The sequence below is a fragment of the Vicugna pacos genome, chromosome 10, assembly GCF_048564905.1.
Source record: "Vicugna pacos chromosome 10, VicPac4, whole genome shotgun sequence".
NCBI classification, from domain to species: Eukaryota; Metazoa; Chordata; class Mammalia; order Artiodactyla; family Camelidae; genus Vicugna; species Vicugna pacos.
This window is the reverse complement of record NC_132996.1, coordinates 67,426,739-67,439,086: the sequence shown is the minus strand read 5'-3', so window position 1 is coordinate 67,439,086 and position 12,348 is coordinate 67,426,739. Positions and strand designations below refer to the sequence as shown.

General features: G+C 38.8%; 1 protein-coding gene, 1 long non-coding RNA gene and 1 other non-coding gene across 4 annotated transcripts in view; 2 read left to right on the top strand and 1 right to left on the bottom strand.

The window, feature by feature from the left end:
- The window catches only part of RTN3 (reticulon 3), a 56,285-nt gene extending 46,129 nt beyond the window's left edge, over positions 1–10,156 (bottom strand). For both annotated transcript variants that reach the window (XM_072970171.1, XM_072970170.1), the window contains exon 1: positions 9,861–10,156. In XM_072970171.1, the coding sequence (XP_072826272.1) occupies positions 9,861–10,008 (148 nt within the window). In that variant the 5' untranslated portion in view covers positions 10,009–10,156. The remainder of the gene's footprint in view (positions 1–9,860) is intronic.
- On the top strand, positions 2,934–3,006 carry TRNAT-AGU (transfer RNA threonine (anticodon AGU)). Its single transcript has one exon. It is a non-coding gene; the product is annotated as a tRNA-Thr (tRNA).
- Positions 10,157–10,245: 89 nt separating the features above from the next.
- Positions 10,246–11,875, top strand: LOC140698808 (uncharacterized). Its single transcript, XR_012076778.1, has 2 exons — positions 10,246–10,706; positions 11,624–11,875. It is a non-coding gene; the product is annotated as an uncharacterized lncRNA (long non-coding RNA).
- Positions 11,876–12,348: the final 473 nt, after the last annotated feature.

Below are 12,348 nucleotides of genomic sequence, written 5' to 3'. Positions count from 1 at the left end.
CAGAGCTTCCATTTACTTGCCGAGTCTTGAATATCTGTCATAGACACTGAACTAAGTATTTATTAAATCAAATTCTAACAAAAACTGAAGATTTTAAGTGTCAGAATCAAGATTTAAGCCTAGGGGAGGAGGGTATAGCTCAGTGATGCTTAGCATGCACAAGGTCCTGGGTTCAATCCCCAGCACCACCACTGAAAACAAAACAAAACAACCTAATTACCACCTGCCCAACAACAAACAACTTTCTAAAAAAATTTTTAAAAATTAAAAAAAAGATTTAACCCTAAACTTTTCCTGAAAGCCTGTGCCTTTCCTTCTCTATCATTCTACCACTCAGATCACCTGCCTTTATATTGCTGGTCTGAAATGTATGTGTTATTTACCTGAAAATTTACTAGCCAAGTTTATATACACACATTTTTATTGTTGTTATACTTATGACATTGTTTTTAATTTAATTACTTGTGAACTCAATCACATGCAGGAAGTGATATACTTAATATTTAGAAATACTGCTTTGTTTCCATTCACATTTCATAAATTACTTCTATTTAACCTTTTACATGTGCCTTCAACATTTGCATCTTTATCATGACTAGAGCTATATTCTGAGTAATTAGAAAAGTTACGTAACGCACTTTGCTGGAGTGCTTGATCTTCTTTCATCTATATTTTATTTTGTTCAAGTCTCATGATTATTATCTACTGAATCTTATTTCTACTGGGGTTAGTTATATAAGCTGAGGATTCAGTGTCATTTATTGATTGATGATTCAAAATTTTTACAGATAATACTTCATTTAAAGTTATTATAAAACACTGGCTATATTCCTTGTGTTGTACAATACATTCCTGCAGCTTATTTATTTTATAAATAGTAGTCTGTAGCTCTTAATCCCCTCCCCCTTCCTTCTCTGACTGGTAACCACCAGTTTGTTCTCTATAATAATCTGTGAGTTTGTTTTGTTATATTCATTAACTTTTTAGATTCCACATTTAAGTGATAACATACGGTATTTATCTTTCTCTGTCTGATTTATTTCTTATTTTCTTCTCGTCCCTTGTGATTTGATGACTATCTTTAGTGTTATGTTTGGATTTCTTTCTCTTTTTTTGTATGTGTATTTATTATAGATTTTTGGTTTGCAGTTACCATGAGGTTTATATACATGGGATTATTTTAGGTTGCTGTTTGCTTAATTTCAAATGAATTTCTTTTAACAATCCTGCATTTTTACTGCCCTCTCCTCTCAATATTTTAAAATTCCATTAACCAGTAAGGTAAGACCCCATCCCTTTAGCTCTTAACCCTTCTCTCCAGCAGGATACTGAGTAGGTAAGAAGTGGAAAAACAAGGAGGAAAACAGCAAAAGGGCACACTAGTGGAGGTTTTCAAATTCTTGTCAAGCCTGTGCTAGATGTATTGTTGGGGGAGAGAGGAAGAGAAAAAAAGCTTTGGATTGGATGTGGGATTCAAGTTTTGATTTAGATCAGGGGGAAAATACACTACATAAACCTAACTGTCTGAATTTTCTAACCTGTAGTAAAAATACTGTTTCAATGAATTGTTTATTTTGGAGCTATGTGTCCTTCACCATCAGCAGAACACAGCCTATATTTTTAGACCAAGAGGCAAGCTACTTTCAGGAACAATTCTGTAGGCCACAAAAAATGGGCAGTCTTTCCACTCTTTCTCTTGACCACAATTCTTGATGGCAACTCAGACCATCTTGGTAGAAACTGAACCAATTACTAAACTGAACCAATTACTACCCCCTCCCCCATCAGAGCTCCAGGAATCAGCAGATTGATTCCCCCCCAAACTTTATGCTATTTCTTTTTCTTATCCTTTTGTGCTGGCTTGATCGCCACTGCAGTACTTGGCCAATCTACTTCTCCCAAACAATTTTTATTTCATGATTAAGGCTTTCTGTCCTTTTTAAAATTTTATTTTAGAATAATTTAAGATTTACAGAAAAGGTGAAAAGATTGTACGTGTTGCTTTACACCTAGCACTCAGCTTCTCCCATTGTTAACATGTTATATTAGTGTGGTGGTACATTTGTCACAATTAATGAAATAATACTGATACATTACTAATATCTAAAGCCCATACTTTGTTGAGATTTAATTTTTCCTCAATGCTCCTTTCTGTTCCAAGATCTCATCCAGGATATCACATCACATTTTTGTCATCATGTCTCTGAAGATGGAACATAGTCCTTTGGACTATGACAATTTCTCAGACTTTCCTTACTTTTGATGATCTTAACAGTTCTGAGTAGTACTGATCAGAATTTTACATAATGTCGCTCAATTTCGGTTTGTCTGATGTTTTTCTCATGGTTAGACTGGAGTTGCGAGCTTTAGGCAGGATTACCACTGAGGTGAAGAGCCATCCTTGTCATATCATGACAAGGGTATATCAATATGACTTATCACTGATGATGTTAACCTTGATCCCCTGGCTGAGGTGGGGTTTGCCAAGTTTCTCCACAGTACTGCTCCCTACCCTTTACACTGTACTCTTTGGAAGCAAGTCACTAAGCACTTTCCACACTTAAGGAGTGGGGAAAATCTACATAAACTAGCATGCTGATTTTTTATTTACCTATTTAGAGCTAATGTAACTACTGAAAATTGGCCAATTCATGTTTTAGTCCTCTGGAACCAATAAATCTAGATAAGATCTAATATTTAGTTAAATAAATTCAATTTATTTGCTGTCAGAAATAAATTTCAACCTGATTGGAAGCACCTTAGGGTTAAGGACCATCTTAGATGTCCCTGTTTCTTTCATGACGTACAGAATATAATGGCCAGTAGAAGGAACAGAATATGCAGGACTAAACATTACAGAGCCTTAATAAATGTTTGGTGAAAACCAAACAGTTAGAGTTTAAACTGTTATTTCGAAAACAGACTCTGAGTATGGAGGATATAGCTCAGTGGCAGAGTGCAAGCCTAGTAAGCATGAGGCCCTGGGTTCAATCCCCAGTACCTCCATTAAAAAAAAAAAATAAAAAACCTAATTACCTCCACCCATCCCCCAAAAATATACAGTGCTGTACGTCAATTAAATCTCAATAAAACTGGAAGAAAAAAAATTAAAAAAGACTGACGACGGGACTTTTTTAGTCCCACTAATGCAGTAGTTACTAAAGCTGTAGTTCTCCCTAGTATGAGTCGAGATGCTCACTCTGTTACACTAAAAAGAGCTGGAAAGCTTTCTTTTTACATTTGTGGAGTAAATGTATATGCAGTCTAAGAGGAAGAACAAGTAGAATCCTTGTTGCAAAAGAAACAAAATTAGAAAGTCGGACAAAAAACCAAAATGGACTGTATAAATAGTAACTTGGTTACAAATACTTTAATAACCCAACTTTTAAAGTAGCACTACATTTACTGTTAGGAATGTCTTACCCTTCTTCAAATAATGTTTGAGATGTATCAAATCAAAATACCAGATTCTGTTAGGAGTAGATGGAAATTAAACTTATTTTAACATATTGTAAAACTCTGACACATCAGGCAAGTGTACCACTGAGTCCTTATCAGAAGTGAGTCTCTTTCTAATACACCAAAATGTGACATTCAAGTGGTTACAGTTTTCTGGACTAAAACCATTAGTGTAAAATACCTCGAGTCCAGAAGTAAAGATTGGAGTAAAAGAAGCCAATCTTAAAGATAAGATGTATTTATTATGGATAAAGTTTTATGCGCTTACATGGAAATTCTCTCCTTAGCACCTAAATAAATACATCAATTTCCATAAGTTTTTGTAAAACTTATAACTTGATTTTTAAAAACCAAATTTTCTTAACCTGAAGTTTATGAGTGGATTTTATAGTACTTTATCAATCTGTGAGAATTTATGTACTACTTCATTGATATGCATATTTTTTCTGGTAAGAGAGTTTCTCCATCCATCCATTCCAAAAATATTTACTAAACATCTATTATGAGCTAAGGATTAATTTCAGTTGCTGAACAGAAATGATAAACTCTCTTCTCTCATTCAAAAATATCTGAGGGCCTGCTCTGTGCCAGGTGCTGTTCAGGTATTAGAGACAGATAGTGAATAAAACAGCAAACATCTCCACTCTAATGGAACTTATATTCTAGTGTGGAAGACAGGCAATAAACAGAGTAGGTCAAATACCCTAAGACAGATTATAACAAATGGTAAGAAAAATAAAACAGGAAAGGCCTATGAAGTGTTTGCTTTTCCTCTTGTGCAATTTAGATAAGGCAGCCAGGCAAATACCTAAAGGAGGTGAGAGAGTGAAGAGCTACAAGAATATATGGGGGAAGAGCTTTCTAGGTATAGTGAACAGCAAATAATACTCTGAGAGAGAAATATTCCTGATGCGAAGAACAGCAAGATCAGTGTAGCTAAAGCTGGGTGAGCAAGGGGGAATCTGGGGCCAGATACTGTAGGGCTTCATAAGCCTTCTAAGGATTTCGGCATTTAATCTAAATGTGATTGGAAGGCACTGGAGCATCTGCTAATGAATGAAACGATCTGACTTATATATTTCACACCCTTACACCAGCTGCTGTGTCAAGAAAAGACTGAAGAGAAGCCAGGGAGAAAGTCTGGAGACCAGTTAGGAGACATTTGCAGTAATCCAGGACAGCTATAATAGCCTGGACCAGGGTCATAACAATGGAGCTTGAGAAAACTGGTAATCAATAAATATATTCTGAAGGTAGAATCAACAGAACTTGCTAGTTGTTGTATGCAGGAAAGATAAAAGTCAAGGGCATTCAAAATGAAGAGAAGTGACCACTGCATTTAACAATGTGGAAAATAACTGGTAAACTTGACAAGAGAATTTTCTGTATAACAGTGGATCAAAAAGGCACTTGGCTTAGGAAGTTAAGCAGAAGTTAAGGTTTCTAAGTTAACTGAATTCAGTTAACCAATAACTGAGTTTAAGAGAGTCACTGAAGCATTTTTATTACATGTTGTTTCAAATAAAGAGAAGCAGTGTATACATTTGAAAGAGAACTGAACTGGGCCCTCAATCCCTGTTTTTTATCTTACTCTCAACGTCACAGCCACAAACCTTTGGGCATATCACTTAGTCTCTCTAAATCTGATTCCGCATCTAAAGTCAGATTTATTTTGCTACAGAGCTCACAAATAAACATAATGCAAGTCTTTCTCCTATTGAATACAGCCTCTTAGAGAGATGATCTATGTTTTATTTACCTTCCTATTTCCCACAGCACCTAACAAAGAGCTTACTGTATGCTCAAACATTTGCTGAATTAAGTTAATATATGGGCACAACTTAAACCATAATGCAATACACAAATGTAAGACATAAAAATCAAATATTTCCATTTTCTATGTAAAATGAAGACAATGATTAGTTGAAATGCTTTCAGATAACAGGACAAAGGGGGTGCTGTATTAGTTTTTCTAACAACATTTTCTAGAATACCCCTCAATATATCCGCAAGGGCAAACTGTCAGTGAGGAACATGTCAAAAAGCTCACTTATTCCCCTCTCCCCCTTAGGTTATGATGATGTCCTTATCGGAAAACGAAGTCAGCTGATTGGAGAAAACAGATAATATTTCTTTGAAATTTAAAAAGACCATCACAAGAGGAAGCTGACTGCTGACAATTACCCACCCTACCACAAAGTGTAAAACAGAATCGTGAATCCTATACAGTATAAAAAGAGATCCTCTCTGAAACTGCAGTATCACAGAGTAACATGTCTTAATTTAGTAATAACTTTAACAGATGTTACTAGACACAGATATGTAGTAAAAGACTTAAATGATGCAATCACAAGCAATACTGATTACAGCTAAACTTATTTAGCATGCATACTTTTTCAGAACATCTATAATATACCCAAAGGTCCAAAATAATTCTAGAATTAATGGCTGTTATAAATAAACAGAATAAAAGGTAAATCAGTTTCCTGGACAACTTCAGAATGACTTAAATTATATTAACATACTAACAACTTGGTAATTTTTATCCAAAAAGTTTTACTCTGAAATTTATGTATTCTCCCCAAGTCTGTACAGTTTAGGAGGCAATTATAAATTCATCATTAATAATAAAGTTGAACACAAACTATAAGCTTGGTACATACAACATATATGCATAGTTAATCATTTATTTGGAATCTTTGTAATTCTGCTGAGAATTACAAAAATGGTAAATTCTAGATTTATGTCTACTGTAAAGAGAAGTGCCCTTCTACAGAACAACTTCTTGGTTCAAACAAAACTGAGAACTTTAATTTTCCCTTTGCCTTTCAATGACGTATCACCAATTCCTTCACTACCAAACTTTATTTACAAAATAATCCTCTTATATCAGGACGAATAATAGTATTAGCATTATTTTGTTTTCAAATCATCTCTAAATTAAAATCAAAAACACTGATGCTCTTACCAACTACTTCATAAACAATATCGTAGAGATTTCAATTTAAGGCAGGTATAACTGTTAAATATACATAGACTGGTTTTCTTGATCAGAGTGGCTAAATTATTGGTGAATTCGACTCCAAAAGAAAACGGCATTAAAAGAAATTTTCTATTTCCAGAGAATAAAAACCATCCAAGCCAACAGGCATTTGTAAACCATATTGACTTGACCATTCTTGCTGTCTCCTGTACTCTTGCTTCCACTGTTAGGAGTTTCATAATGCATCATAACTATATTTATTATGGTCAGAATGCCATAGAAATTTAAGCATATTGATGCCAAACTATGAGGCATCTTGGCTCTCCCTTGCTTCTTCAACAGATCAGCTAAGTAAAAGAAGTGGCAGCTTTAAGACATTTATGTGAGGGGTCAAAAGCTAAAACAATTGATTCACTTTCATAAAGAAAAAGGTATGAAATGTTCCTGTATCATGAGGAAGATTATGATTTCTCACTTGTAATTCAATCATTTTTTGTATCTATGTGTTTGAAATTTGCAAATAGATGTATCAAATATTAGGTATTGTTATTCAATAAAAGTTACGGTTTAGGGGCAGCAAAGCAGACTTGTCTAGGTTACAATGTGCGGAGGCTGAGGATTTGCACAAAGTCATACAATTAATGAGAGAAAGAGTCAGGACTGAAATCTAGGTGTCTCTGGGGCACCATGTTATAGTGCCACTGCTAATTTGACATGAATATAATTCAGATAATGTCAGTGTTGAACAGGTGGTTAGAGTTCTTTTTCACTTAAGACTGAAAATACAAATTACTTATTTATATGATTGACATGTTAGAACAAAGTGTGAAAATGATCCCATAAAAAGTACACAGAACTAAGATTCACAAGAGAGGAAAAATTATTTAAAGCAAAAATCTTATTTTTAAGCTGTCCAAGCGTTTTTGCTTTTAGCTAACTTCCATGAACAGATACAAGAAACGTAGCTTTATTATGACATCATGATTTTCATAGCGATAATAAAGAATAGTCTCTAGCAAGTTACAGAATTTCAAAGACTACAGATAGTGAACTATCAAAGCACTTTTAAAGTTCAGACAGTAGACACGTATCTACCCTTGATGTCTAATAAGGCAAACCTCACTCTGAAAAGAACGCTATTTAAGTCTCTTTTATCTCAACCTCAAATTTTTGCTTTTGAAACTCTTGGTTTCGATCAAAGGCAGAAATCTGGGAAGGCAATCCTGGCCCCTGATCTTCTCCATGCATACATCATTGCCAGCTGCACTAACGTCAGAGAGTGCTATCACTCACTCACTACCTTTAGGTAGGAACTAAATTTCTATAATGTGCTACTAGACAGGCCAGTGAAGACACAACCAAGCAACCACTCACTCTTCTTTTGCTATTTTTCAAAGTCTCTAAAACCAAGAGGAGTTTGGTGAAAGAAAGGGAAGCTAAAGGTTGATACCAACACTTACAGATTTTTTAAATAACCCAGGCAGTTTTTTTTTTAGTATCCATTTTAAATGAGTTAAATTTTGGAATAAAAACTTCATCTTATTTTCATTGTGCAGAAGCAAGACATATTTCCTCTGACAGATGGAGAAAGCATTTTGCAAGGAGGAAGAGCTTCTGCAATGAAACGATGACTATACATTGCAGTGTCTTAAGCTAAACTTTTCAAGTAGTGACCAAATGAAGATCTTGCATTGAACCCCCTAAAACTGTATTAATGATTTTTACACAATATTAATATATATTTGCAATGGAGTTTAAGGTAGAAAAGGTTTCTAATTTGTTTTTCAAATGAATCAAAAATTTTAAATCAAGAAACATTAAAAGATATGCACAAAAAGGACGACAGCCGAACAGTAAGCAATGACAAGTGACTAAAACCAAAACACCAAGTTGCAAAGTATATGGGGAAGCTGCTGTTAATCTGGACCTTTGCCCAGAACATAAAAATTTGGAGGGGAAACAGTGGTGGTTTAAAGTGGACAAGGGTTCTAAATTTGCTGCTTCATTCCTTTATCTGGACAGCCAATTTTGACCTTGCAGAAGCTCCCTCTGATACTGTTTTTCTTCTTAAACGGTCACAACCACACTGGAAAATCCAACGGGGTACCAAAGCTCTTAGGTGGAAATCTGTTCCAAAAGCACGTACAGAATATACTTAAAGCTAAGATCAATTTTGTTCTTTAGAACAATCAACCCAAGATTCTGGCAAAGGAGATAATGAAGCATTTAAAAATCTCTCAAAATCCTTTAAGGTTAACTGAAGAATAAAATTACCTGTACGCTCCCGAGCTTATTGCTCTTCCTTTGGCAAAGAGCTTTTTTTTTTTTCCCCCTTCAAAGACTGAGTTCCTTTAAGAACCACCACCTGCTCATGGTGCATTTTTTTCCCCCTCAAGAAGGCATCTGCACTGCAGATCTCTGAACGAGGGGAGCTTGCCAGCCAGCTCCCACCAGCAGGCAGACGCGTATACAATGGAAAGTAAAAGCCGCCTGCAGCTTCCCTCCTAGTCTTTCACAGAGACGGGAGGAGAAGGGGGTTCCACCAGGCTCGGCTTTGTCTGAATTTTTCTCCCCTCCCCCCTTTCTGCGGTAAACACCCCCTTTTGTTGTACCTCGATCAATAACAGCCGACATAAAGCATGAAATTAAAATATGTTGATGGCTTGGCATGACTCTATTTATTATCTTTTAGAATATAAGCAACAAATTGCGTGTCCCCATCCCCAAGCCACGCCAGTGAAGAGGAGGCTGTGTTGCAGATGCAGCCACGGATCCATCTTGGACCATCAGCAGCTCCCTCCCAAATCTTCCCCGAGCTATTCTCATCACGCCTCCTTCTACCTCCGAGCCTCAGAAAAATCGGGCATTTAGAGCCTGAGCACAAAAAAATTAAAGGCAGATGAAAACGGTATAGAAAATGCCTACAGTGTTTCCATTAAACTTCCTCATCCTTCCCCCGGGCAACCAAAAAAAAAAGTGTTTCTTTGGAAGACTACCATAAATGATTATGTCAATACCTGTCTGCAAAGCTGCAATGCAACCCTTTCACCGCCATCCCCTCAAAATCCTAAAGAATCATTTCTCCTGCCATCAACCTATCCCAATCCTCTCAATCTCTCTAATCCTCCATTAAATCGCCCCGGTTCGGTGGACGGCTCCCGCGAACTGGTGCCTTTCCCGACCCGCCGGGCCTCGGCGTTAACGCCCACTCTCTAGAATATCTCCCCGCCCCCAACCTGTTTTCCTCACACCCCGTTATTTCCTCACCGTCGGCACGACCTTAGGCTCCCCTCCCCCTTAGCCCATATTCCAGACGCTCGTTCCCGGGGGCTGAAGCCTATAAAACGCGAGGGCGATTTGCCGTCCCCGACCCCGTACGCCCCCCTCCCGATGGCAAGGTCCCCCCGGCGCGCCTCACCGGCACAGGAGGAGCCGCAGCTCTTCGCCCCCAGGGCGGGGCAGGCTCCCGGGCTCCCGCTGCCGCCGCCGCCGAGCGCCGAGGACTCGGCCCCGGAGGACGACGAGGAGACAGATGGGGACTGAGTGGCCGCCGACGGCTCCGCCATGGCTGCGCGAGCAAGGGCGGGAGAGGGGTGAAGAGAGATGCGGGACAGGAGAGAGGGAGGGGAAAGAAAATAATCGGGCAGCTGCTTCTCCAAAACCGCCTCGCCCCTCCTGCTCCGAGGACAGACTCCGACAGACTGACTGACTCAGCCGGGCGCCGCGAGAGGGCGGGAGCGCGAGCGCGCAGGCGCACAAATGGCCTTGGGGCGGGCGTCGGGGGCGGGGGGCGGGCATCTGCCGCGCCGAGGCGCCCAGCGACGCAGGGCGCAGGCGCAAGAACTGTCCCTCCGCGGGGAAGGAGGGGCTAAACTGGCTTCAGGCAGCGCCGGAACCAGTGGTCGGGGTGGGCCGCGCCCCTTGGGGACTTGGCGCAAGGGGGCGTGGCAAAGCAACAAGTCCCGCCCACCACTGCGGCCGAAGCGGGAGGGGTCCCTGCGGCTGTTTCTTCAAGGCTCCCTATGTGAACGTTTAAGGCTGATTATGTGTTTTAACGATAGAAGTTTCTTTTTGCTTCCATTAATAGAGAATATTTTTCCCACAAATTCCAGAGCCGATGTCTTTTGTCTAATGTGTTCCCGCCCGTGACTCCAGTGAAGTGAAAACCACAATGTAGGTCCTCTCTGCAAGGTGCTTAATGAATTTTTCTGGATGTATCGTAATCTCATCACCATGAGGCAGAGAAGGCACGATCTCCTATCTGGTAGGTGGAGAAAAATGCTGTACAGAATGAAAAACTATTACTCATTCCAATCACATTGCAATGCAGCAGCCGAACCTCCTTATTCTTACCTTGTCACCGTTTCTAAAGGTTGTCTTCCTCTGAATAGACTAACAGGTAGAGAAGAAATATTCTGAAAGAAAAAAAAGCTGAGCTAATGAGAAACGAAGAGCCGGGAGATAACATCCTGGCTGTGGTTATGGGGGATGGTAAAATGAGGTATTAAAAATTGAGAGTATGGCGCAAAAGACACAACTGAATTATATTCGTAGCCTAAAAGGGGTCCTTAGCAGAAAATGTGTTTGAAAACAGATATCTAGCTTACACTGGATTTTCTTCATTTTTTTGGTTTCTCTTTGGTTGGCTTGCAAAATTCAAAGCCTTTTCCCTACATCTGGTCAAATGATTTGAAATGTGCATAATTCTTTTAAAAAGGGGAATGTAGACTGGTAATACTAAAAATCAAGATTGTAGGCCTTGTTATTGCTAAAGCAGCAATCAATGACCTGAAGGGCAATTATAGAGTCAGCAGATCCTGTAAAGATGCAGCCTCATGAAGGGGGAGGTAGCCAAACAGCCACAGAGAGGAAAGCAACCTGACCAGTGAAAATCTTCTAGAACAGGCAGTGGACTACATCGGTCCTTGACAGTTTTTAAGGTCAGGTAAAACCCAGACAGGAAAAAAACTCCTGGCTATTGAAACACTCTGTAAAAAGGCACAGAAGAATATTTCCTGAAATAGATTAATGGCAAATATCTTACTCTGGCACTTACAGCATCCATTGATAATGCAGCAATCTGTCCTTTAGATGGCAAAGAGAAATACAAGCCAATCTGACAATCAAGCTAGTTATCTACCCATTCTGATAAATGCATAATTTTAAAATTTACATTATTAGGTGCTGGATAAGGAAATGAATGATGTTGATCCCTAACCCTGATAGCAGTTGCTAGGATCTGCAGACACTGGCTGGAAAGGAAGCCTGTTTTCCATATCTAGAAGCAGAGAGAAGATAAATCAAGACACTGATGTGGTCCCTTCAGACCCTTCAGATATTTTTACATAAGAGGCCTCTATGCTAGGTCCAATTCCTGAAGCTGCTTTCCTTCCTGCTTTATTTGGCTGAACCAATAAATTTCATTGAGACTGACTCTTGCTTGGGATGTTTTTTGTATACAGGATTTGTTCCACAAATGTTTATTGGTCACCTGCTGTATGTATGATACTCTCCTGGGAAACATGGAGGGATCCAAAAAATACGTTTGTCCTGAGCTTACAAGCTAGTTGGGGCTTAGAACACACTCACATAAAGTAAGAAAAATATACATTAAATAACAACCCCAAACAACACAAAACTCTAATGCTATGATTAGATGACAAGTGAATTACATGAATTTAAGAGTACAGGGAATCACTATGAAGTTATAGTGACTTGGGGAAGTTTTATGGAGAAGCTCCAAGTCAGATAGGCGTTTGGAGTGGTAAGGAGGTCACTGAAGGCAAGGGGAATGATGTGAAGCAAATGCTTGGGCTGCTTTTGTTCAAGTATACAATAAGATCTCCTACTGAGAAGACCAATTGCAAAAACACCCCTTCCTCCCAGCCCAGCCCATGAAGCACTTC